The 26,797-nt window shown below is 43.3% G+C and overlaps 1 protein-coding gene across 1 annotated transcript; it reads right to left on the bottom strand.

Moving 5' to 3' along the window:
- Positions 1-1,831: 1,831 nt before the first annotated feature.
- LOC104564531 (phospholipid-transporting ATPase FetA-like) lies at positions 1,832-26,160 on the bottom strand. Its single transcript, XM_088539024.1, has 14 exons — positions 25,951-26,160; positions 22,344-22,459; positions 21,167-21,331; positions 18,943-19,049; positions 18,615-18,619; positions 17,612-17,717; positions 16,678-16,825; positions 9,966-10,149; positions 7,931-8,154; positions 7,501-7,584; positions 6,287-6,532; positions 5,221-5,359; positions 3,353-3,483; positions 1,832-2,097 (listed from the first exon to the last, which is right to left on the bottom strand). Exons 1-14 carry the CDS (start codon positions 26,144-26,146, stop codon positions 1,876-1,878), a joined length of 2,073 nt encoding a protein of 690 aa, XP_088395150.1. The 5' UTR covers positions 26,147-26,160; the 3' UTR covers positions 1,832-1,875.
- Between the last annotated feature and the right edge of the window lie 637 nt (positions 26,161-26,797).

Raw genomic sequence — 26,797 nt, 5'->3', positions numbered from 1 at the left:
CTTGCTTTGTTCCTCATCTGCTGACAAGACATTCCACATGCGGTTGTAGTCCTCCTCCTTTTCCTGCTTTGTTCTTTGCTGATAAGACATTAGTCCTTGCAGGTCAGCCCATCAACCGTGCACTACTAAGGCATTCTTGTGATTAACTATCTACTAACAAGGCATCTATTATCTACTGACAAGGTACTATGCCTCCACACAGACCAGATGAAACAGGCACGTCTGGAGTGTTGCCATGACATATTGCCTCCACTGATAGCTCAGGGACTCAAGGCAGAGAACTTGCAATAAATATCAGATGGTTAGTGTGCAAAAATACCAATTCAAAATGCAGAAAGAGTCTAAACTTCTATAAAGGAGCTGAGAAAGTCTTAACAGCAAAGGCTGCACAAAAGAAAAGCTCCTTTTAGACAGCTCAGCAGCACTAGCAAGACAGATTCTCATTCTGGCTTTCCACCTAGTAGTCCCACTGGTGCTAACGTTATCATACTGTATAATAAATCAGCAAGCAAGCCCCAGTCTCTCAACATCACCATTTATTTGGCTATGTTTAGGTCTCTCTGCTGGCAGTCAGATTGATAGGATTTGGCGGAACCTCCTGCTCTCTGGAATTGATGATTGATACATGAACCTTTTTGAATAAAACATCAGCCACCACAGAGAAACTCTGCAGAGGCCCCTGAGTCCATGCTAAGTTTCTCTGAAACTTGACCACACTGATCATCAGGGGAGGTGTGATCACCAGATCACACTTCATCTGTTACACTGATCAACAGCACTGGCAGAGTAAAGGGCAGGACACCCTGCACCAGCAGTGAAATCACATCTGTCCCTCTGCTATTTCTTGTGTAACTTCCATCAAGTCAGATGAGTAAGTGCCTCAGAAGACAGATACTGCCTCAGTCTGTTATGGCAGAAAAGCCACCTGATGCTGGAGGCTCCCAGCTGAGTCCTAGCCAAGATATGGATTCCTCCATGCTAGATATTATGGCTTGATCTATAGGAGCCTGAAATTCTTTTGTCCTGCTATTTTAAGTCTGAAAGAAATGGCTGGTACCTGAGACGGCTCTGGCAATGGTCATTTACAGCAAGAGCAGATTTGCATTACAGATACAGGGCAGACTCATGATTATCAAGACCTTGTGCCTTTATCAACTAGGCATTTCTCTGAGTTTGCAGCACCTCCAGACTGCAGATGCAGGAAGAGGGTTGTGCTTGTGGCACTGTCCACCTCCTGAAAAACTAAATTGACCATTATTTTGGAAGGAGGTTATTTGCAACTCATATTTTCTGAAGTGCTTTTGTACATGATAGTCAAAAGGCTACAAAATTACACATATTACAAAGATTAGGTTTGAGGGTTTGTATGGCTGGACCTAAGGCACACCTGGGGTCAATACTGTCAGCCCAGGAGTATGGTCCAGAATGAATTCATGATGGAAACCAAGGCAGGCATGTAGATGGAAAAGGCATAACCAATTCTGTCTGTTCCTCAGTCAAGACTTCACTTTTTTTCTGAGGTATTTAGTTAAAGGGAGAAAGAAAATGGCATCATAAACAATCTTGGTGAGTGAAGGAGCCTCCCACAGCATGTTCTCTCTCTTGTTCCAGGGAGGCCCTCTGGAGTACAAAATAGCTTTAATTCATCCTGCCCTCCCCACTCTTCCCTTACTTCCCTAGGAGCAGCATATATCTTTGGAACAGAAGCTGCAGTTGGAGACTGCAAGTGGGTAAAAGGAAAGGTCCAAGTCCTTGCTTTGGTAGCCGACAGGGCAGAGCTCTGAGGAGCCACTGGCTCCGTGCTTTACAGGAAGTATGCTCTCCTTCCTTTTCTGACAGCCCTTTAGGTTTTTAGTTTTTTCATTTGCTTGTTTTTTACAGTCCCTTGTGTTTGTGTTTGTCACTATTGGGTGAAAATGTTCCTGTTGTAGCAAAAAGTGATTTTGGCTGCATGTTCCTTCCTGACATAATGAGCGCTCCGAAGCCATGCTGATGGGAGAAGGCATAGCCAGAGCGGCGAGTACTGGTCCGACGCAGATGCTTCTTGGGTGAGGGGGAAGGTGGCCTCTTCTTAGCTTCTTTGATCTTGAGTAGGACCTGAAATCAGAAAATAAGATTGAACAAGTGGGAAATGCATCATTATTCAGGAGCACAGCAGAAGAAGAGCTCAGAAGGGGAAACAAAAGCATGGATCCAAAGCAGGAAATTATTGACAAAACAGGAGGATGGCAGGAGGAGCCAAAGAGCAGGAACTGAACTTGCAGCATCAGGGTAGCACTTTAGAAAAAAGAAAAGCAAATATTACCCCAAAAGGCATTATTGGGAATGTCATGTGTAAGACATGGGAGAGGGTGAGATCCATTTGTTACTCCTCATGGCACTATGAGGCCTCAGTTAGGGTTTTTTTTTTTGAAGCTCTTTCCAGGCTTTTCAGTAAAAAAAAAAAAAAAAAAAACAGGAAATTCAAAGAAGTCCAGAAAGCCTGATCTATAAATAAAGATTGAAAAAATGTCTTAATTTAGAAAACAGACTGCTGAAGGGGATCTCCAATATATAAAAGTTTTTTATGAGACTAGTGAATCTGGGGACCTTTACAGACATCCCAAGGATGATCAAGGCAGCCACTGAGGACCAAGAGCCATCCCTTGAGACTTTGCTCAGAGATACTTGTCTCACAGTTTGGTGTAGGAAGAGGAAGGAAGCACGAGGTGGCAGCAATATTTAGCAGATATCCCTGTTTGAAAGGCAGCCCGGGGAGCTGTGTTTACACTCATTTTGTTCAGGAGTTCCTTGGCTGTAGTGAGCTGGGCACTTCTGCCCCTTCCATCTCTCTCAGCCTCTCCTTGCCCTAATGGCCTCATCTTCATATTTTGGGATATGGGAAGGCAGCTGGTTCCAGTGAAGGAATATAACTATTGGCTATCAAGAAAGTAAATTCTCAAGCCAAAAAGTCCTTAGCAAACATGTATGCATGTCTGGGGGATGGAGGAGTGCAGTCTGCCAAGTTAAAAACTGTATGGCAGCAAGATCACTGCTGACTGTGAAATATGCCCCTACGTTGCCACTGAGCCGCACCCTGAAACCCTGTACCTAAAAATAGCGAAGCTTCCTCACTCCAGTGCAATCCAATCCATGTCTGAATAATCTCAGCATTGCTCCCAGCCGCAGATGGTTTGAACTGTGCCAAAACACATGCTCAATCCTCCTTTTAAGGGACTAGGAGACAGAAGGATTGCAGCACTTGCACCTCTAGGGATATAAACCAAGCAATGCCAGGCCCCTGCAATAAGGCCTTGCAGTAACTTGAGGTGGCAGCAAGAAGGATTTCTGGCTTATGAGTTTATCTCCTTACTTTATCACTGGGAGTGGGCTTTAACCGAGTCTTCAGGAAACGATAGCCAACTACAGGCAGCACACAGAGGATGATGCTGAGGAAGATTGCTAGCCACACATTTGGTTGGCTGAGGGTGTTTCGAGTCGTACCTGAAAAATAAGAGCATCATTAAAACCAGGACAGCAGCACCTCTCACCCTTATTCACCTTGAATCTCCCATTCTCTGAGCTCCCAAAGCACTTAGCAAACACATCAAAATATAAAGTAGACTCTTTTATCCAACAGTGAAATCAGCTTGCTACAGAGAGGACAGTAACATCATCATAGCTGTCATAGATGAGCCAAGAAGAAAACAACACTCAGGGTAAACTGCACTACTCAGGGAGACAAAGATGGAAGAGTGAATACTTCATCCCATTACAAAGAGTTAAATCACTGCAACAGATTGATAGATAAATATTTGAGAGACCTACTTCAGCCACAATCCAGCCTGCTAGCCTTTTGCCAGGACTTCAGTTAAAAAGAAAGAATATTTCTTCCTTATTTGCCAGGACTATTTCCTGAAGCATATGAAGTACTGTCCAATAGGTGGTATGATCACAGTCCTTAATGAAAGCAAAATGCAGAGTAGTCTAAAGGGTATGTTGGCAAAGCAGCTGCCATGTGGTAACATGACACTGACACATTCTTTGAAATGAAAGTTTTCACTTTTGGCTCCTCCAAAAACTGAAGGAATGCAGGATAGAACAAACTGCCAGCAAAAGCCTCATTACAACATTTAATGATGCTGTTGTTGTCAGTAAAATTGCTGAATGTTTTCTTTTCAGCAAGACAAATTCTGCTGTATTACAACTATGCTGAAATTAAAGCAATCAGGTTAACTGAGGGCAGACTTGAAGAAATTTCCTTAGAAACGGTCTCATAGTGAGACCTTACTAAGTGGTACTCAACATTATGGATGCTTTGGCCTAGGCAGTATCAACAGAGCAGCACATATAGATGTCCCTGGTAAGTGAGTTACAAGCTGTCTTTGAAAACTGAACAGACACTCTGCCTTCTCTCACTCAGGACTTTTGATACTAAAAGTCATCTCTACGGTGGTTCTGGCCACCTACAAGGAAAATATTTTGCAACTGACCTGAATCTCAGATATTTCTAAAATGGCCAAGCACCTTGGTACTGCAGGTAGACAGAACAAATGAATTAATAAATCCAAAAAGAAAAGCATTGATTACTCATCAACTTGATATTTGAAACAATAAACACTGAGATTTTAGAGGTGGCATTTCAAAAGAAAGTTTTATAAGTACTGGATATAGACAGGTATTTAAAATGTTTAAATTATTTCATTAAATTTTTTGTCTTCCTCCTGCTCACAATCTCAGGAGTCTCAGGAGAGAGATTCATTTTTTTTTATTATTCACTTTTTGCATTTTTTCAGAAAGATTTTATGTAGAGTAAGGTTGCTGGATTTCTATGCCTTCCCACACCAACACATGAATTTATTTAGAAGAGAACACACATACTTCTGCAAACAAAACGCTGCTAAATATTTGTAAGGATTGGACATCTGGAAATAGAATAGCAAAGAGCTAACAGAAAGTTTTCAATCTACTTCTGTGGACTTATTTAAAGGATCGTTCCTGTGGCTGTTTGAATGTGCATGCTTTTGCAAGGAAGTGGACATGGGACACATCCACACGGATGGATGGGATTCAAAATAAGCATTCCCAGCAACCCGCAGAAATACCGTGGCATTTCTTGTACACATGGCAGCTATTGCCTTTTTGAGAGCTCTTCCTATGAACACACTAGAAATATTTGACAGAATTAATTGCAGCAGTTTGTCCATTTTGAATGCCATTGAGATTTGTCACAGAGCTTACCAACAAAGGGGAACGAGGCTGTCAAGATCAGGTACATGCCGTCACTATACATGGTGAAGGTGATGGCAAAGTAAACAGAAAGGCTGCCCCAGATGAAGAACTGGTTCACAACTGTCCAGTAAGCAGTGTCCAAGCCAATCTGAAAGAATGGAGCAATACAGCTGCTGTCAGTGCCTCAATTATTTAGCATATCTATGCTGAATGCAGCTAGAGATCTTGTCCACCACTCTGTAACTCATCTCATCCTTCGAGATGGGTATCTGTTATGCCATCTGTACTTCCTTGTTCCAAACTATATACATATTCTCTCTATAATAACCAAGAGAGAAGCTCCTGGCCTCTCCCAGGAACCCATATTAGAAAAACTATGTACTGTAAGATGCACAGACACAATTCAAGGCTCAAGAAATACCCAAGCCACAGATCATATGATGCTGGAAGAACACTGAAGCCAAGCATTACTACATTTAGCCATTGCTTATGTCCTTACCTCATGCTGCAATCTAGCTATTGAAAAATAGAAGGAGCCTACAACATCTCAAACAGCAGAGGCCATGATCTAGAGAGGTGAGATAGATTAGCTTTTTTTTTTTTTTTTGAGAAATTTCTCTCAACCTGCCAATATCAGCTGAGTTTTTCACTGTCTTAATCTCAGCCACTTCCAGCAAGTGCATCTGTAGCATCACACACTGAACCAGGTCAGAGAGGCAGCACCACGATAGAGACCTTACAAATGACTCCTGATAGTAGACAATCCTATGCTTTACCCCATCCTGAAAAACAGATATGAGTCCTTCTCTTCTCTCAGATGTAACTGTTCTCTTTACTATGACTGTGAACTACACAAAGCAGAGGTTCTGTCTTCCTGTGGCCCTAATCCTTCATGACACTCAAATTTGTTGTACTGTTGAACTGAGGAGAATAATCTGGTGTCAAGAGACATTCTTAGAAAGACTGAAAGATGCAGCAGCAAACAAAACGCTATCAGGATCTCAAGTGGCTCCTCTACATGCTGCCTTCATAAAACAATAACTAATTCCTAAAAGCAGTTCCAGGGATGCTTTACCTGTACAGACACCACAATCAGTAGGCAGGTCTGGGCCATGAGTGCAAAGGATTGATAGTCAGCAATAGCTTTCCCATCGCTTCTCATTGTATTGTACATTGCCCCATAAGGGATGAAGAAGAGGATGAGGGAACTGTAGATCCCATGCAACATGCAGCTGACAAACACTATTTTGTTAAAGTAGAGGTTTTGCTGTCCAGGCACATAGAGCTGAGGAAATAGCATACTCCAGCGATCATCCACATCCTGAAAGCAGAGAGGAGATCATTAGAGCCTTTTGCTGGCACTACACAACTGACCTCACAAGGCCACTTAATGCTGTCACACCCCTGAGAATGCATATTTCCCCAAGAAAAGGCTTTGCACACAATTTACTTATCTGTGCTCACTAGCATACCACATCCCAAGGTCACCCAGACCTATTTTACATATTGAATTTCACCTTTCTCCTGATGTAAAAAAAAAAAAAATGATAAGTGCTGCCAAAAAAATGAAGGCACATTTCTTCTTAAGCAGGCTGCGTGTTCTGCTCTCCTGAAATGTTCTTAGAAGCTAATGGATAGGAAATACCTCCACTGGGTTCACACATGGGCAAGGCCCTCTAACTTAGATTCCTTGAAAGAGCTGAACACTATGAACCACTGTTTAAGTGGCAAGTGTCTCCTCATTTGTAAAAGGCACATAGGAGCAGTTTTATTGCTTCTATGTATTGTTGAACAATAACAACATCTGAGGTAAAAATGCATATGTGAAATTACTGCAGGAAGGGCTCCATTAAAAAACACTGAATAATGAAAGCTTGGCTTAGGAGATCTTCAGAGGTCTAGTTCATTCACTGTTATGTATGGTCATTAAAAAGTACTAGTCAGGCTTTAGGGAACAGAGCTATTAGGACATGGCTATATCAGGAGAGTGCTGCAATAGCAGATTTTATTGCAGTCAACAGGCTAACTCAAAATTCCCACCGTACACTGAAACCTGCTGTCCAGTTCAAGGCACTACTATGCATCCTTTTCTTGTGATCCTGGTGGCCACTGGCAAGAAATTTTGTAGCAAATTTTGTATTTGTATTTGTATTTGTAATTTGTAGCAATTTTGTATTATTGTAGCAAGGGCTACAATAATAGTTAGCCAAAGGGTCAGCTGCTTTTGCTTTATGGAACTGGTTCAAAGCACCCTTATAAAAAAAATCCAGATAGTGATAGAAACAATACCTGATCAAAGAGGCTCATTCCTAGCACCGGGAGGGAGGTATATACCAAATTGTAAAGCGTAATGAACCACTCATCATATACAGTCTAAAGAGAAAAGCAGAGCATGGAGTTAGCAAAAGGCTGCCTTTTCCATCCCTCCTAAACATATACACAACATACATAAAATGCTGGAACATTTCGTTCAAAACAGTTCTGAGACCAAAAGTATAATGTCAAGCTCAACCATGCACAGCTGTTCATTACCAGAAGCTGAGGGAATATGCAGGGGGGAAGGATCGCTTTATACTAGTTCTGCTTTCTAAGCATCCACTACTGGATGTGTACCTCTCAGTGAGGCACAGGGAATGGTTTATTTACACTTTTAAAATGTTTCCAGATACTTTGCTTGAAAACGCTAAACATGATCATGAGAAAACAGAAGCTGAATTACCTGCGCTGAGAAGCCGGAGAAGAAACCATACCAGAAATGCACTAATGTGAAGGCAAAATTCTTATAGAAGAAGCATTTGAGGAACTTGCACATGCGGATGTAGGACCACCGGCCATGGACTAAGAGCAGGCGCTGGAGGTAACGGAACTGTGCAAAGGAGAAGTCACTGGACAAGACCGCCTGCATCCCCTCCTGGCCACTCATGCCAACCCCAATGTGGGCAGCTGCAACAAGAGCATTGGCTATGTCATTACATTCAGAGCTTTGATAACTCCAGTTTTTAATGTCCTCCACACTGGGACACTATGTTAATTCCTTCCTATCCTGAAGAGAAAAAAAGTCAAACGTAAAGTTATTTATGGAAAAAAAAAAGATTTGGAAAAACTATTTTTTTTCCATTAGCATCAGCACAATTTTTGCTATGGTGATATATTTACAATAACTGGGTTTATGTTATTTGAATGGAATTATACCCTCAGTGACAATATATGTTTTCATTCTTAATGTTTATCAATGGCACAGAGCATCACTGTTGTTATGAAGAAATGTCTTTAATTTCTATTGAGATGTGACTTGTTATATGCATGCATGTTCTTTTAGCTGCCCTAAAACGTTGCTCCAAACCAACAAACTCATTACAGATTTCTAAAGCGCAGACTGTAATCATTTTATATTTTCTGGGCCTTATCAGTTGAATGAAATAATTAAACAGAGCAGTCACATCTCTTTTAATAGTAACTTGGGTTTATTAAACATGGACATAAGTTTAATGTGACAGCTAATTATACAGCTTTAACTAATGAGAACAATCTTGATAGCTGGAGGTTGCTTAGATCGAGAGGTTTCCATGGAACAGTGAGCTGATTGATTGATAAAAATCCCAAAGTCCCAACCCTCTTGTAGTGGCAAGGTTCATTTCTAATTATTGTGTATATTTTAACTTGCTTTTCTTATCCTTTCTTGACTATCTGCCTGACTTATCTCCCTTGAAGCTTCCTACTTAGCCTTTGCTTTCTTAATTAAAAGGCTCCAGTTGATCAATTTTTACAAATTAACACAAGGAAGATTAGTAATAGGCCCTTCTGAATAATCTTAATTTAATTATACCTAGTTAAGGGATTTTTTTCATAAGTTCATTGAGGTAATGTAGCACTAAATGATACTGAAGGACAAATAAGGTAGAGGCCTGTTTGCTGTAACAATGGAAATGTTAAAAAAAAATCATAAAAAATCATATAACGCTATACATAATATTTACAAGCATGAAGATTTTCCTTTTGCATTGCTGATAGGCCATCTCTCTGGAATAAATTTGTTTATTCTCTGCATTTCCACTGTGATGGTAGTCACACAAATATAGGTAGACATGTCACAGCTCCTACAGGCTTTTTTTCTACACAGGAGGCAAGAAGTGAGAGACACCTGACCCCAGGGAGCAGTAGAGTGAGAGAACCAGTGGATATAAATCTGAGAAGAGGAAGGTCAATCTGACACCACCAGGGTACTGACAAATTTGAATCCTTGTGTATTGGCACAGGACATAAGGGCTGAGGAGTTTCCCTGCAGGCAGTTTAGCTTCCTATTCTGTTAAGTCTAGTAAAGTGCCCATGCTGGCTCAATATTGCCAGGTTTTAGCATAATCTCCCAGTAACAAAGCCGTAAACAAAACATTGCTTGAAAGATCAGTGGATAGAAATGAAGAAATAGTAAATGCAGTTGTAGTTTCCTGAGTCTCTGGTGGCAGGAGCATAGCCACTAGAGCACCAGACTTGTGTACCCTTGACGGCAGATACAAGTGGTCCAAAGTGAAACTGCTCTGTAGAAACCTCCAGAAATTTGGACCCAGTCACCGTGATTCCACCAAGAAGAATATCCAGAAGCCACTCAAATAAGCATTTCTGCTGCCAAACCCTATAGGCAGGAGCAGCAAAATGCTGCTCCTGCCCACTTCACATTGCAGGTAATGGCAGCACAACAGCCCATCCGTTTGCTAGAGCATGCTGGCCATCAGCCAGGACACAGTGCTGTTACTCACTTTTGATCATGCTGACATCATTGGCTCCATCTCCGATTGCCAGGGTCACAGCCTTCTTATACTTCTTCACCAGCTCCACTACCTGTGCCTTCTGCAGTGGAGTTACCCGGCAGCAGATCACCACTTTGCACATGCAGGCTGTTCTCACCAACTCCAGCTCCAGATTCCCTTCCAGTGCATAGGCCTGAGGGGCAAAGATGAGGGCAGCTCAGACTAGCAGCAACTCACAGCCTTACAAAGTAGAAACAATGGGAAGAAAATAAGAACTAAAACAGTTCTTTTATTCAGCATAAGGAAGGTATGGGATGCCTGGAAGGTTGCAAGAGCTGAGCTGGTATTTTCAGTGCTACAGCAAGTGTTTCTCCCACCAAAAATGCCTATCTCGTCTCTTCACTAAAAGCAACCTCAACTGAACTCGGCCTTTTGGTCAAAGGGCATATCCATGCTGCACAATAAAATGCCAAGCAGAATACACCAGTTTGGGCCTTGGAAGCATCAAAACCATATTAACATGACACTTATTCTGGCTAATGTATCCTGACAGTGCAGCACAACTGTCAAACAACAGGAGCAGTGCATTAACACAGCTGTGTCTGGACCTGAGCTAGCTTGCGTATCTCCATGCAAGTGAACTCCTGCTCGTCCTTCCCAGTTTATATTTCAAACTCTGACAGATCTGTGCTATAACTAGAATAGATTTCAACTTGGGAGTATTAATTTTTTAAAAAATGACAAAAGCTATGCTCAGGTAGGCTTGAGAAAGCAAAACACAAAACCAGACAGAACACGACTTTGTTCTGAGTGCTGACCTTTTCATTCAGTCAGTCTGTTATTTCTATTCTGGAAGTGTGTCATTATTTGGGCATCTGGTTTCCCCCTCAGCTCTGCATGGGAAGGAGGGAGCAGTGTTAGCTTTTCATATTTCTTACTGAGTGTGCTTCCTGGGTCTGTGCTTGGGTGTCTACTCAGTAGACATTCATGGAAGGAACCTAGTGACTCTCTCCTCCTCTAAGCCATTACAGAAGCAGGGCTGCCCTTTCTGTGAGGAGACGCAGGCAATTCAGAGGCCACATGCCCTTTCTTCTTAAAACAGTGAGCTGTGAGTCACTAAAGCCCCCACTTCCCTGACATCAGTGACAGGCAGGCCTGCTCAACAAGAGAGAACTTTTCTTGATTTAATTTTAACATACTGGCCAGTCACTGCAGCTAGAGATGTTTTTTTTTTTTTCCCCACAGCATCCTGACTGCAGAGCACTGTTCACATATAGTTACCATATGTTAACATATAGTTAATGGCACTGCACACTGTGTGATGATGCCATTACATTGTGTGATGATGCCATTACAGACATTGCTGGGCCTCTGTTCTTTTGCTTTGTTTAAGCAAGACCACAAGTGTACATAACCCCAGTGCTGCCATCAGCAGCCACCACAGCTTTACCAATGATGCTCATATACACATTTCTCTCATCCTTTATGTGTGCACTTGATTACAAGAAAGTAGAGAGCAGTGCATTTGTTCTTACTGAATTGCATTCTCTATTTTTCCAAGTTTCATTCCATTGTCAAAATTACTTTCAAATCTAATCTTGAACTCCTCCAAATCTGCAGTTCCTCTGGGGCTGGTGTTATCTGCACATTTATGAAGCTTGCTCTCTTTTTAAACAGTTAATTAAAACACTCAATATTAAATGGATGTGGGATAGCCCCCTGCAGATGCCACTGAACTATTTGCTTTTAGAACAATGAGCCATCAAGAGCCATAATTTCCAAGGAGTCTCCTGCATCTGCCAGACAGCAACTTCATCTAGTTCACATTAATTCAGTTTGCTTAGAAAAACATTGTGGAAGATAGCATCAAATAATTTATTAGTCAAGCTATATGATATCCATCCTATGTATAGGAGGATATGTAAAGGAGAGGGCGTCCCTCGATCGGGAAATTAGGATAAAAGGGGGGCTGCGTCCCCCAGCAATTTGAGAGACCCCACAGGGATATGCCCGGTGGACTCTCCCTTTATTCGAATAAAGTTTTAGGACTCCTCTGTCTCCTTTTTGGACATTCAGTTCTTGACAGTGAGATTTTCTGCACAATTGGAGGCTCGTCCGGGATCCTTCCACCTTCCGGGAACGGCAGACGGCAATTGGAGTCAACGGCGCGCCTCACCATAGCTTTTGGTGATCGACTCCCTTCGACGGCAGCCTGCACCGGACGACTGATTGGGTTCCCGAGACTGTCCGGAGACAGACGAGAAGCGGATCAGGGGGATCCGCAGGTAGGACCGGGAGGGGGTCCTCAAGGGGTCTGACGGAAGGGACTAGGTCTGACAGAAAGGACCTCCGGGTAGCGCTAAAGTCCGACGGAAAGGACTAGGTCCGATGGAAAGGACCATTGAAATCTCACTGGTGAGTACTATGGGACAGTGGGGAACAAAAGGGGTGACGACCCCGATATGGACATCCAGGGAGAGCAGCAAAGGGAAGCCAAAAGAGGATACTGGGAAAAGGAATGACGACCTCAACTTATCCCCATATAGTCCCTTGGGGAGACTTTTGGGGGTTTGGGATAACGTGTGCATTCCCCCAGAAATAACCAAGGAACTAATGATAAAATATTGTTGTTTTGTTTGGCCAGAATATAAGTTACCAGGGGGATTTAGGTGGCCCCCTGTAGGGTCGGACGATGATCCTAGTCTTTGTCAGGTTTTGTGCCAGTATCGCAGTGATACTGAGAAGGGTCTCATCGAGAAAGAATGTGTGTCAATATGGCTAAGGGCAACATCTAGAGGAATCTATGTAACAAAAGAGAGAGGCAATCTGCTGAGGGGTTGGAGTTGATGGCTGGATTGGGAATGTCAATTGATATTGTTGGGGATGATAAAGAAGTTAGCACTACTGTAACTTTGTGCAAAGTGTCTGATAAAAGCTAGGCTGAAGTGAACTCAGAAGTGTGGGCAGTTCCAGGAAAAATGATAAAACAGCAATTGACATGGACAGTCCTCCTGCAAGGATACACCAAGGCACCGGTCCTATTTGGACAAGCCTTGAAGAAAATACTGAAGGAATTTATCCCACCTCCAGGAGCCAGGTTATTGCAGTATGACTTGCCCCTATCAGGTGAACAAGAGAGGGTGGTGAAGGAAACTGCTGTGAAGTTACTCAATTTCTTGGCCCAAAAAGGGTTTAGGGTGTCGGGAAAATATATATATATATATGTATATTATATATATATTTGGGGCATATTTTGGCTGGAGGTTTAACCCAAAACAGCCCCAATGTTGTGGTATGGACATGAGAAGGAGAACAGAGCTTTAGAAAATTAGAAGATAAATTGACCAAGGATCTGGCCTTAGCTCTTCTGGACACAGAGAAAGAATTTGAATTATATGTGGATGTCAAACAGAGCCATGGCAAGGGAATTTTAGTGCAAAAGCATGGAGACATGCGAATACCAATAGCTTATTTTTCTAAAAGGTTAGACCCAGTGGCTAAGGGGTGGCCTTATTGTCTGCAAAATTGCGCAGGTACGGTCCTAATGGTAACTGAGGTCTGAAAACTGACCACAGGGGGATCCCATGTTGTCAAGGTCCCATACCTGGTCAGGGCCTTGCCTACCTGAAGGGGCTTCTGAATGGATGACGAGATTTAAAATTAAGAAGCGGGGGAGGGTTTAACCCAGCTTCTTGCCTGACTGGCCCCAAGGGAGAAGCACAGAGGGTGGCGGATCTCCAGACTCGACCTAGGGAAGATTTGAGAGATATTCCTTGGCCAGATGGGGACAATGTGTTTATTGATGGATCTTCAAGAGTAATAGAAGGGAAACGGGCTACAGGATATGTTATCATTATGGGGAGGGAGCTGCTAGAAAGAGGAAAGCTGCCGTCTACCTGGTCAGCCCAAACCGCAGAAGTGTATTCTCTAATAAGAGCCTGTGAATTACATCAAGGCAAGCTATTGAATATCTTTACAGATTTTTAAATATTCATATGGGGTGGCACATATGTTTGGAAAACTGTGGGAAGAAAGAGGTTTATTAACTTGCTGAGGAAAGGCATTGGTGCATAAGGAGCTCAAAAAGCAGCACTCCTACCAAAAGTATCTAAGATCCTCCCTCTCCCACCGGTAGTCCAGCCATTACCAGAAAAGATGTCTTTTCCACCAGAAGAATTAAGTATCTTCTGTTAATAGTATGTCAGTTGACAGGATGGCCCGAGGCATTTCCAACTGCCTCAGCAACAACTGGATCTGTAATTAAGGTGTTCTTAGAACGAATAATTCCAAGATATGGGTTGGTAGATGCCATAGCTTCAGAGGCACTCATTTTACAGGAAAGGTCCTTCAAGGTGTCATGACTGCCCTAGGGATTCGATGGGACTTGCATACCCCTTGGCATCTTCAGAGTTCTGGTAGAGTGGAAAGGATGAACGGGAACATTAAAAAGCATCTTTTGAAATTGGTGTTAGAAACTAAGATGCCGTGGACACGACTTCTCCCATTAGCTTTAGCAAGAATAAGAGCAAAACCAAGGGGAGACATTCAGCTGTCCCCCTTTGAAATAATGTTTGGGATTCCCTATCCTGCTAACACCCAACCTGGCAAGGGGGTGGAGATAAGTGATATATATTTAAAGCAATATGTGGCCAGAATACATTCTCTTGTGAAGTCTCTCCGACAGGAAGCCCAGCTCGCACAGACCCTCCTCTTGGATTTTGCAGTCCATGATATCCAACCAAGGGATTGGGTCTTGGTACATCAATCAAGACAGCTGAGCATGGATGGATTCATCATACCAGAGTTAAGATTTCCAAGACTCCCGAAATCTGGACTTCTCAGTTGAAGGAAGAGGATGGAAAGCCCCAGCTAACTCTCCGTAGATCTGTACCGCTGGCTGGGAGTGGGTCTGGAAAATAAACTCTGGGTTGCTGGGTCTGTGGGAGTCCAGGAGGATATGAAGACTACTCATGGGTACTAGACATACTGAACGCAGGTTGTTAGTTAATAACCTAGTTTGTAAAAACAAATATTGTCCAAAGGAGGAAAAAAAAAAAAAGAAAAAAAAGAGGAGGGATTGAGTGGAATGCTCAAGTTTCTGTATTCATCAATAAGGGGGTTTCTCCCCAGTTTGGCTGAAGAGCAGGACAAAGGGAGGGGAGACTGAGTGGAGCCATGAGCGAGTGGGACAAAAAGAGCCATCTGCCAAGAGATGGGGGCCTTTACAAAGGAGGGAAATAGGGCAATTCCCCCACATTCTTCAGCAAGGGGACAAAAGAGTTGGTGAGCTCAGGTGAGAACAGATGGCGGGAGGCCGGAGTTCGGTGTAGGCGGGCCGGGAAGGCTGTAACTTCTGAGTACCTTGGCCAATGGGGAAAAGGAGAGGGCGTCCCTCGATCGGGAAATTAGGATAAAAGGGGGGCTGCGTCCCCCAGCAATTTGAGAGACCCCACAGGGATATGCCCGGGGGACTCTCCCTTTATTCGAATAAAGTTTTAGGACTCCTCTGTCTCCTTTTTGGACATTCAGTTCTTGACAGCAAGATTTTCCACACAACAGAATCACAGAATGGTTGAGTTTGGAAGGGACCTCTAGAGATCATCTAGTCCAACCCCCCTGCTCCAGCAAGGACACCCAGAGCATGTGGCACAGGGTGGCATCTAGGCAGGTTTGGAAGATCTCCAGATCACTCTTTACCCTCACCCTACTCCCGCTCAGTAGATATTCAGGGGAATACATGGCAAGATCACTTACAGTTTGACTTTGTGTGCCTTCTACATATCAAAATACTGCTTAAGACAAATGTTATGAATACTTAAAACAATTCAAACATAATTAAAACAAGAAAAATCAAACAGCAGTACTTTGGAGTGGGCCTACCCACTTTGTTTCCTTTCTGAGATAAACTGATGGAATTCCATAAACTGATGGAATAAGAGAGTTGAATCGAGAAAAATACACTGAAAAGCAGTGGGAGGAGAAGAAGAGAGAATAAAGAGGGAGGTGAAGGCACCAGGGTGGGGTCCTGCTTGCAGGGAAAACCATGTTTACACAGACCCTGCGGACAGACATCTGGATGGTAGTGACAGAAATAGCCTTGCTACGAAGTAGGGACAGTGACAGCTCTCAAATACTGCAGGAGATGTCCTAAACAAAGACCATGTTTGCCTTCCAATTGCACAACTCACAATAATTCTACCTCTTTTCAAAAATATTTCACAAAAATATTGAAAAAGTTTTGGGCAAACGTAGAGCAAATTAAGGGCATTTCTTTGTAACCTCTAAGACTTTCAATAACCTATGAGGTTCTGATAATTTTATCACTCCTAACCTGCCTTTATAACCTCCCTTTACCCTCAGACCTACTCCCCTTCTTTACCCTCAGCTCTACTCCCTCTGTTTACCCTCATCTCTACTCCTCCTGTTTACCCTCAGCTCTACTCCCCCTGTTTACCCTCAGTCATACTCCCCCTTTTTACCCTTGGTTCTACTCCCTCTTTTTACCCTCCGTCCTACTCCCCCTGTTTACCCTCAGCCCTACTCCCCTTCTTTACCCTCAGTTGTACTCTCCTTTTTTACCCTTGTTCCTACTCCCCCTGTTTACCCTCAGTCCTACTCCCTCTCTTTACCCTTGGTCCTACTCTCCTTCTTTATTATATTAAGTTCTTATTATATTATATTAAGTTCTTATGAGAACTCAGTCCTAACAGGACTTCCTTACCAGGCTATGGCCATTGATAACAAGACCATAAACCCCATTTGCTTGTTCATTGGGTAGAAGTTTTGCTTTGTTGGAAGATTTTTCAAACTGAATGTTAATTTCATCCGTGTCCAGAAAGGACTCTGGCTTCATCTTTTCCCTTGTATTCCTAAAAAAGAACACCCAGAATAATAATTGTTTGTAAATATATATATTTTATTCAATCAACCTTATGAAAATAAAAATGTTATGCTTCCTTTTGTTAGTTTAGTATAGTCTTCCCTGTATCACCACTACAACATGCTGGATTAGCTGGTGTTGTTCATGCAGTTCACCCAAATGTTTCTGAAACTCTAATAAGTGTGTGCTAAATGTGGACTGACTTAAAGTCTAACAAAATCACCTAAGTGAAGGACTTTATCCCAAAAGCCATTCCAACTTTCTGTACATGCTATCTATCTGGCAACTACTTTCTTCAAAAGAAAAGGGCCTGACTTCCCCATTTTCCCCTGAACCTAAGGACTGGTGTCTCCTGAGCAGACCTCAGGAGCAAGGAAAGTTTCTAGATAGTGCTGGAGGAGGAACATTGTCAAGGAAAGAACCACAATATGGATGAACTGCAACAGCAGTGGAGAACCTTCATAGCTCAGGCATAGAGTCAAAGACTTTGTGATTCCAGTTCACCTTCCAATGTCACTGCATCTGAGTCTACTTGCTTAATCATCTATGTAGATTTACCCTCTTGGATTAAGAATTTTCAGAGCTTCTCCATGCAGGAGATTTCTACACCATGTTCAGCTGGCTGCTGGATTATTCAGACAGTCAGCTAACCCTTAGCCAAGGTCCCTGCAGTGAGCTGCACCAGGTAAAGCACACAGGAAAGATTCAATACTACAAAGCTGCTTCATTCCAATGTCAGGGCACAGCAACGAAGCTGGACATTTCAGTCACTTACCTGAGTTCATTGAGTACATCATCAGATGTGCTGCCTTCAATAATGAAAACATCTGCCATGTCATCATTCAGCAAGTTACAGGAGTAACCAATATTCACCGCAGTTTCTGGGAAAGATAAATCGGGAAGATTAGCTGTCTTAGCAGCCCTGAATTCACCCCACAATCTCTGTGACCTTTTTAGATACATGAGAAAAACTCTCCTTCTCATCCAAGACAGCCTTGAACCTTTCAGAGCCAAGAGTTTAAGTGGGCCAGAAGAGTCACCTTGATGAACACAGTGGCAAATCTCCACTAATGGCTTTGAGAGGCCACAGGGGAAAAAAAAAAAAAAAAAAAAAAAGAATTCTACCAAAGCAATAAAACTTACAACATCCGTCAAGGCAACGCTATTGGATCATCCAAAAGATTTCAAGTTGATTCATTTTTTTTCAGGTTATTTCACTTTTAAAAAATCTTTTCTTTTTTCTTTGTTGAAATTTAGGTCAGTCTCTCTCCCTCCTTAAACCTCCTCCCCTCCAAAAAAAACAAACAAACAAACAAACAAAAAAAAAAACCCAAAAAATAAAGTTCTGAAGAAGACTATAAAGAATTTTTGTTTAGAAAATCCTGAAAATCAGTGTTTTGGCATTTCATAAGAAAAACTATTTCATTCCCAAAATGGAACACTTGATCTTTCTCAAAAATTCTCTGCTTATTTCTTGGATGAAATGATCTGAAAACAGTTTTGTACTCTTTGCAATATCATTGTTTCAGTAAAGTTACCATTTATCCCTCAAATTATCTGGATTCTATTCAGAATTCCTTCCGACTTAATGCTTTCTTCAAAAGCCTGTGTTCATCCATTTTCATTCTGGATCATTAATCCCAGGACCAGATTTAAACGAGTCCTAGCATTAACTCTAACACCAACACTAGCATTAGCCCATATCCCAGTTCCTCAGAAGCGAGACTAGATTTTTCCAGTCTTTTTCACCAGGCCAGGTTACTCTACTAAAGCGATACCTCTTCTTTCTTGTAATGGAGAGGAATATGAGGAATATTGCTTCCTGGCTTTTTTTTTTTTTTTTAACTTTGTGTATTACAGGGACCATGAGATCTTCTCTGTCACCTCTCCAAATGCAAGGAATGCTATATTCATACAATCTCCAGCCTTAGGAAAAGAATTAAGAAAAGCTACTAGCTAAAGTTATTTGGCCCAATTCCAATTAACTGGAGTTTTACCTAGGTAATAATGAGGTAAAGCCCTGTAAGATTATCCTCTGCGCCATTTTTAAAAGGAGAAAGAATCAGAACATGGGTCTTATCAGAAGCATCCCACCAATGGAGGAGCTTGTCTCCAGTGAGAACCCATATCTTAATGCTGGCTTTGGCAAGAGTCTCAATCGTCTGTGGGACTCCGTCTTGTAACTTGTCCTCAATCGCTGTGGCACCTAGAAGCTTAGCAGGAAATAGGGAACCTGTAATTCTTCCCATCACTAACAAATGAGGAACACCAGACCACCAAGTAATTACTCAAGAAAGACACAAGCTTTCATTATGATACAGTTATTGATTTTCTGCATTTGGAGACATTTGCTGGCTTTAAGCTATTCTGAAAAGGACATGAAGCTTTGGCTGCTAGCTCAAGTTTAGGCAGCATCTGCCACCACCTACCTCCTGCCGTTGGGGGACTAAATTCAGCATTTGGCTTTCATCCTGAGGTCTTTTTTGGGCTTCCTGGGATGTTCATAATTCTTCTGATAAAAAGTGTTATTAATGCACACTACAACTCTGAGGGAACTTCTCTAAATTCAAACTCAAAGCCCTTCTGGGCTTTCAATCTGGGATCTCAAAGCTTCATAATCCACTTTTTTTACATCAGTGGTCCATGGGTCAGCTTCCAAAAGCTTAAATGCTTGTAGCACACAAACCACCTCCTGGGAGCGCCTGCTCATCCCTGGCAGCCCTATGAGTCTAGGCTGGAAGCCCAAAGATGGACACACATCAAATATGCCCAGGAACACAGAATGAGCGTTTGCATGCCCCACAGATATTGTCTTTCTGGAGCTGCAGAAAAACGCAACAGTACTGTTGTATCTGTGAGTGGGCACTGAGAACAGGGACAGGGATGTTATGCCAGTTATGCCAGGCCTTTGCCTGTCTGCAAATGGCTTGGTATAAGAACAATTGGAGAAACAAGCATGTTCCCTTCCATACCGTGGCTCTTCCTTAATTTTTTTTTGGAGAGTCAAGGTTAAATTGTATTTTTGTGTTATTCAAGTCTCAGAACATAATCATTTCATCCCTATTCCACCATGCTGCCTTTATCTCCTAACTTCTTCTAAAGATTCCTAGGATTAAACTCAGGGACTCCTATTCTTACTGTCAACTAGACTGTGATACTTGGCAGTTCTCTACACATACATCAAACCCTGCAACTTTCTTCCTGACACTGTTCTTTAAACCCATTCTCTGTTACAAGTCAGGCTTTCTACACCCACTCTCTGTCCCTTCCCACAGCACCTTCCGAAAGCAAAGCCATTCTTGTACAGGGTACAGAGAAGGTCTAGTGCAAACAGAAGCACTCTCCTGAACCACACTGCCAGCCAATGACCTCTTCTGTACTCAAACCATGAGCTTCATAGTCCTTTCTTGAAAAGCAGGTGGCTCCTTAACCCCCTAAATCTCCATGTCTTTCACACTTTGAACATAACCTATAAGGTATTTGTGTGTATTCTCTCAACTGGACAACTAGCACTTTCCATTGCTGTACTGAGACCTAGGAGGGCAGCAGGCACTGTCCCATGTATTATGCAATTCCCACCTGCCTCCAAAGGTTGGCCGCTTCTGGCTCATACTTCTGCACAGGCCCTGAACATACAGCTAATGGAAGGAGCAACAGCACAGCTCCCAGGGTTTCCAAGATTTCAGGAGAGCACTGCTGTGTGTGCAAAAGTTGAATTGCTTCCCCTCAGATCCCATACATCTTGTCCTTTTCATTCATTATTCATGGTTCTGAAACACAGGCAAATCCTGTGGCATTTAAAAAGCGGTAGTAATACTCATGGAGAAAATAATGACTTGAAGATTATAGATTAGTCCTATTTCAAACTGACACAAAACACTTCATGGACATCATCCCCCATCTTGTCTAGGGCTACAGAAACAAAGATGACACTCTTTGAAATGGAGGAGGACCTGGGGATTATTCACTGCCTGTCATTTCAAAGATAGAATAAATACATCAGCCATTTGCATGTACAAAGGATAGCTATGAAATATTTGCGTCTCTGTCATTTCCCTTACTCTCTGGTATGCTGCTTCATCACAGAAAGCTACTCTGATACCCTTGTGAGTTAAAATAAAACTGTTCCCATGCACTGATGTCTGACACCCCAGTCATAGAGGTGCCAGTGAAAACTCAGGACTGCCTTGTTCCAAAGCACTCCAGGCACATAATCTACCAGCCTGTTTGCAGAAAAATGTTTACTGAAGTCATACTGAGCTGTTTATTGATGAACCGCTATCCTTGCCACCTCCCCCAGAGCTTGGCCCAGATTCCATGAAATACCAACCATTAAATCTTTCTCAATCTCTTCATACAACTCTGACAATTTATCTTCCCTTCCTTCCAAGGCAGTGCTTGCTACATGGTGACGTCTGATCCAGTCCTCAAAGTATTTTTGGTCCAAGTTTTTATAGGCCACAACGAGTGTCCTCAAACCTTCACCAGCAAACTCCTGCGAGACAGTTGTGAGGCAAAAGAGGTCAAAGAAGAACAGTCTCCTCACTCAGGGTTGCAAAGAACTCTCTTTACAAACGCCCATTTTCTTTCAAACTTCTTATCTAAAGTCTACAAAGGAAAGGTGAAAAATCACACCACAAACTTAGGGGTATTTTTTAATAACTAGTTCCACATCACTTTATAATTGCCAGTCGCTGTTCTTACAGAGACCAAATTCAAAAGGGATTTCCTATGTTTTCACTCTAAAGCTTTACATTAACAAAGCAATTCTTTTCACTTGTTGATATTTCTCAACATCAGATTCAGAAAAAAAAAATGAGAATAAAACACACTGAGTACAGTCTTAAATTGAAATTGAGCAGTGCTCAACATTTTTACGGGTGCAAATGCTAGTCCAAGTGCTTGTTTAGTGTGAGCACCATGAGTCATGACAGCAAGTCCTTGTAAGTACCCTTTCCGAATATGCTTAACTGGAGATATGAATCTCAGTGCTTGGTGGGTAACAGCAAACTCTTATTCCCTCCTCCCTATAATAGGACATAAAATTTCTCTCTCCTTGTGGGCTCTGAAAGAATAGCCTTGAAGTTGCATAAGGAACCAGAGACATGGACAGCCCATCTCCCAGTGCTCAGCCTCTTCCTTCATCATCAAGTTTCCTGGCTCCCTCAAGGCAAAAGGGCAGAGATATCTGTGCCATTACAACCTCTCTATCCAGGCCTTCTGTTACCTTGTGCTTTGTATCAACAGAATCTGCCATCACAAGGGAGTAAAAATAGCACCCATTTGTGTAACTACCTCACAGTTTGCACCATCAACAATGTAAGGTTTGTTCCCCATGAAAAATAATAACCCAAACACGGTGTTTGGGTATTGCTTTTGACTTCTGCTTTTCATCTCAAAGCAAATTGCATCTGCAGAACAGAGGAAGACATGATAGAGGTTTGAATACATGCACAAAAGGGAATCATCAAATGCAGAGTTGTGGGTGTGCAGAGGGAAGCACTTACATTCAGGTGTTCTGTTGTCGCCTCTTTGAGAGAATCACAGGATGAATGAAGTAATTCATAAAGAATGGTGTCAGCTCCCTTGCAGTACAAAGTCAAGTCACCTTCTGGACTCCGCACTAAAAGCAACAGAAATAATAATTCTATAAACACCAGACTAAGATAATCAGCACTCATAGCACTTGCATGTAATCAAAGAAAGGTTTTAGAGACATCCTTACTCTGAATGTGTGTTGGCAAATTGCCACAAATCGAGATGAACTTTGCTTAGAATAAAAGCTAATGTAACTACCCTCAGTGCTAGTGGTAGCAGCACAGAAAACAGTTTCCAGACTGTACTCTGGTCTGAACAGATGCTCTATTAGACTATGTGGTTCCTAAAAACAGCACCTCAAGGACATGTTATGTTCAAAAGACAAAAACAGTCTGTTTTCAGAGAAGCAGTCCTGCCGCCAGTAAAGATACTGCCACTCTCCCTTAACAGTTATGTCATCCCAGGCCCTAAAGTATCTGAAGACATTTCAAGATTAATAAAGACTACAGTAGGTTTCTTGAATTGTTACTCCATCTCCCTTGGGTGGAATTGGATATCTCTACTTGGCTTTGCTTTCTCAATTCCCATTTCCTCAGCCTTTGCTGATAATTTTGAAGCTGACTGGAAGGAAACAGGTTCCTGCTTTGTTATGAAGGAGATGAGATGAGAAGAAAGCCTAGTGTCTTCAGGAAGCTGCTCCATCACTGTGGAATAGCTGTGAAGATGTCCTTCCACCTACTCAGGTTATCTAGCACTGTTGCTGTGTCACTAAACAGTTGGGGATGCCTATCTCAAAAACTCAGAAGTAAATGTTAATCAGAAAGGGATACAAAGGAGTTGTCATAGAATCATAGAATCATAGAATGCTTAGGGTTGGAAGGGACCTCTAGAGATCATCTAGTCCAACCCCCTTGCACAAGCAGGGTCACCTAAAGCACGTGGCACAGGACTGTGTCCAAGCGGGTTTTGAAGATCTCCAGAGAAGGAGACTCCACAACCTCTCTGGGTAGCCTGTTCCAGTGCCCTCACTGTTAAGAAATTTTTCCTTAAGGTCCTGTGGAACTTTTGGTGCTTCAGTTTGTGGCCATTACCTCTAGTTCTGTCGGTGGCCACCACTGAAAAGAGACCAGCACCATCCTCTGCACTCCCTCCCTTGAGGTACTTATAGACACTGATCAGGTCCCCTCTCAGCCTTCTCTTCTCCAGGCTGAACAGGCCCAGCTCCCTCAGCCTCTCCTCATAGGGCAGATGTTCCAGGCCCCTGATCATCCTCGTGGCCCTGCGCTGGACTCTCTCCGGCAGCTCCACATCCCTCTTATACTGTGGGGCCCAGAACTGGACACAATACTCCAGATGCGGCCTCACCAGGGCTGAGTAGAGGGGCAGGATCACCTCCCTTGACCTGCTGGAGACACTCTTCTTAACGCACCACAGGACCCCATTGGCCTTCTTGGCCACGAGGGCACACTGCTGCCTCATGGTCAACTTCTCATCCACCATGACACCCAGGTCTTTCTCCGCAGAGCTGCTCTCCAGAAGGTCAGTCCCCAGCCTGTACTGGTGTCTGGGATTATTCCTCCTCAGGTGCAGAACCTTGCACTTGGCCTTGTTGAAATGCATGAGGTTTTTCACCGCCCAGTTGTCCAGTCTGTCCAGGTCCCTCTGGATGGCAACGCAGCCCTCTGGGGTATCAGCTACTCCTCCCAGTTTCGTGTCATCAGCAAACTTACACAGTACTCCAGCCCTGGTGAGGCCGCATCTGGAGTACTGTGTCCAGTTCTGGGCTCCACAGTACAAGAGGGATGTGGAGCTGCTGGAGAGAGTCCAGCGCAGGGCTACAAGGATGATCAGGGGCCTGGAACATCTGCCCTATGAGGAGAGGCTGAGGGAGCTGGGCCTGTTCAGCCTGGAGAAGAGAAGGCTGAGAGGGGATCTAATCAGTGTATATAAATACCTCAAGGGAGGGAGTGCAGAGGACGGGGATGGTCTCTTTTCAGTGGTGGCCACTGATAGGACTAGAGGAAATGGCCGGAAACTGAAACATCAAAAATTCCATAGGAACTTAAGGAAAAATTTCTTAACAGTTAGGGTGACAGAGCACTGGAACAGGCTGCCCAGAGAGGTTGTGGAGTCTCCTTCTCTGGAGATCTTCAAAACCCGCTTGGATGCAGTCCTGCGCCACGTGCTTTAGGTGTCCCTGCGTATGCAGGGGGGTTGGACTAGATGATCTCTAGAGGTCCCTTCCAACCCTAAGCATTCTATGATTCTATGAAACTTGCTGAGGGAGCACTCTGTGCCTTCATCCAGGTCATTGATGAATAAATTGAACAGGACTGGACCGAGGACTGACCCCTGGGGGACACCGCTAGCTACAGGCCTCCAACTAGACTCTGCACCACTGATCACCACTCTCCGGGCCCTGCCATCCAGCCAGTTCCTAATCCACCTCACTGTCCACTCATCTATTGCACACTTCTGGCGCTTGCCCCAGAGGATGTTGTGAGGGACGGTGTCAAAAGCCTTGGTGAAGTCGAGATAGACGACATCCACCGCTCTCCCCTCATCTATCCAGCTGGTCATTCCATCATAGAAGGCTATCAGGTTAGTCAAGCAAGATTTCCCCTTGGCGAATCCATGCTGACTACTCTTGAGCACCTTCTTGTCCTCCATGTGCTTGGAGACAATGGCCAGTATGAGCCGTTCCATTACTTTTCCGGGGACGGAGGTGAGGCTCACTGGCCTGTAGTTGCCTGGGTCCTCCTTCTTGCCTTTTTTGAAGACTGGCGTGACATTGGCCTTCTTCCAGTCCTCCATTACCTCCCCTGTTCTCCAGGATCTTTCAAAGATGATGGAGAGCGGCTTAGCTATGACCTCTGCCAGCTCACGCAGCACTCTGGGGTGCATCCCATCAGGGCCCATGGATTTGTGGGTATCGAGGTTCCTTAGGTGCTCTCTGACCCAATCTTCCTCTACCCAGGGCAAGTCTTCCTCTCCACCGGCTTCTTCTCTTGTCCCTGGGGTCTGGGGCTCTAATGGGCTGCCCTTGGTAAACACCGAAGCAAAGAAGGCATTCAGCAACTCTGCTTTTTCTGTGTTATTTGTAACCAGGGTGCCCATCTCGTTCACCAGCGGACCCACGTTTTCCCTGATCTTCCTTTTGCTGTTAATGTATTTAAAGAAATTTTTTTTGTTATTTTTAACGTCCCTTGCCAGATTGCGTTCCAACCGCGCCTTAGCTTTCCTTGTCACATCTCTTCATTCCCTGACTGCGTTCCTATATTTCTCCCAGGGGACCTGTCCTTTTTTCCACATTCTGTATACCGCCATCTTCTGCTTGAGCATTGCCACAAGCTCCCTGCTCATCCACGCAGGTCTCCTGCCTCCACTGCCTGACTTCTTACACACAGGGATGCTCTGTTGCTGGGTGTGGAGGAAGTACTGCTTGAAAACTAAGAGAAAGGCATCAAAGCCTTTCTTTGAGAAAGGCATCCTTGAGAAAGGCATCAAAGCAGAGTAAGAGTAAAACTTGAGAGCATAAAAAATCAGGAAGGAAAGAAGGGAGTGAGGGGGACATACCAATAACAGACATTCGCTTGCGCACATTGTTGAAATCAAGAATAGCCAGCAGCTTGTAGATTTTTGTTTCTCCCATTTCCACAACAGTGATGGTCTCTGGTGTACGAGCCCGAAAATCAAACCCCAAATTTCTGGCAGCAGTCACAAGGGCTCCCTCATCAGGAGATTGGGCCTGATAGACCAAGTTACCTGGCATGCAATTAAAAAAAAAAAAAACAACCTTATATCATTTCTGCCTTGCTCCTGAGGCTAAACATATACAAGATCCAAGAATTTCCATAGCACTTAGCCATCTGCTCTCCTGTCTATACAAAGTTGTAGCACTAAAAAGCATCTTGTGATCACAACTCTCCATACAGTTCCATGTACCCTATTCTCCAGGGTAGTGGAAAAGAGACCCTAGCTTCTTTTTGAAGCCTTTATAACTCTCTTTGGAGTCCAACAGATCTCAGTGGGAGGGCAATTTCCTTGGGTTTAACAACAAGTGGTTAAATCTGCATTTGTTTTTCTCATCAGCATTTTGAAGTTACATATATTAATGGTTCTAGCCTTTAAAGCACCAGGAAAGATGGAACTTCATCCTAACAGACCCAGTACTTGCAGGAACACTGGATAAGAAGAGGTAATGAGTTTCCAGTGGATATGTGCCATATGCTTTATTCTTTATACCAAGTGGTGCAGAGTAAAGGCAGAGTGAGGTAAAGCATCTACCATCTTCTTGGGGAAGCTGTAGTGAGGGGTGGTTGCATTAGTGTCATTCCACCACAGGAACAAATGGGGAGTGGGGTCACTGGTCTTCCCATGTGGCACCTCCGAAGACACAGATTTGCATGTAGCCATATAGTAC

The sequence above is a fragment of the Tinamus guttatus genome, unplaced genomic scaffold, assembly GCF_059628265.1.
Source record: "Tinamus guttatus ecotype Peru unplaced genomic scaffold, ASM5962826v1 Tinamus_guttatus_pri_ptg001327l, whole genome shotgun sequence".
NCBI lineage: Eukaryota > Metazoa > Chordata > Aves > Tinamiformes > Tinamidae > Tinamus > Tinamus guttatus.
The sequence above is the reverse complement of the archived record's forward strand: the minus strand, read 5'-3'. Positions and strand labels throughout refer to the sequence as shown.

Coding starts and splice junctions, on each gene's coding strand:
- LOC104564531 (XM_088539024.1), bottom strand. CDS start 26,146: ATGCCAGGTAACTTGGTCTATCAGGCCCAATCTCCTGATGAGGGAGCC. Junction 7,585..7,930: donor TCTCCGGCTTCTCAGCGCAG/GTAATTCAGCTT, acceptor TTTTCTCTTTAG/ACTGTATATGATGAGTGGTT. Junction 2,098..3,352: donor AGCCCACTCCCAGTGATAAA/GTAAGGAGATAA, acceptor TTCTGATTTCAG/GTCCTACTCAAGATCAAAGA.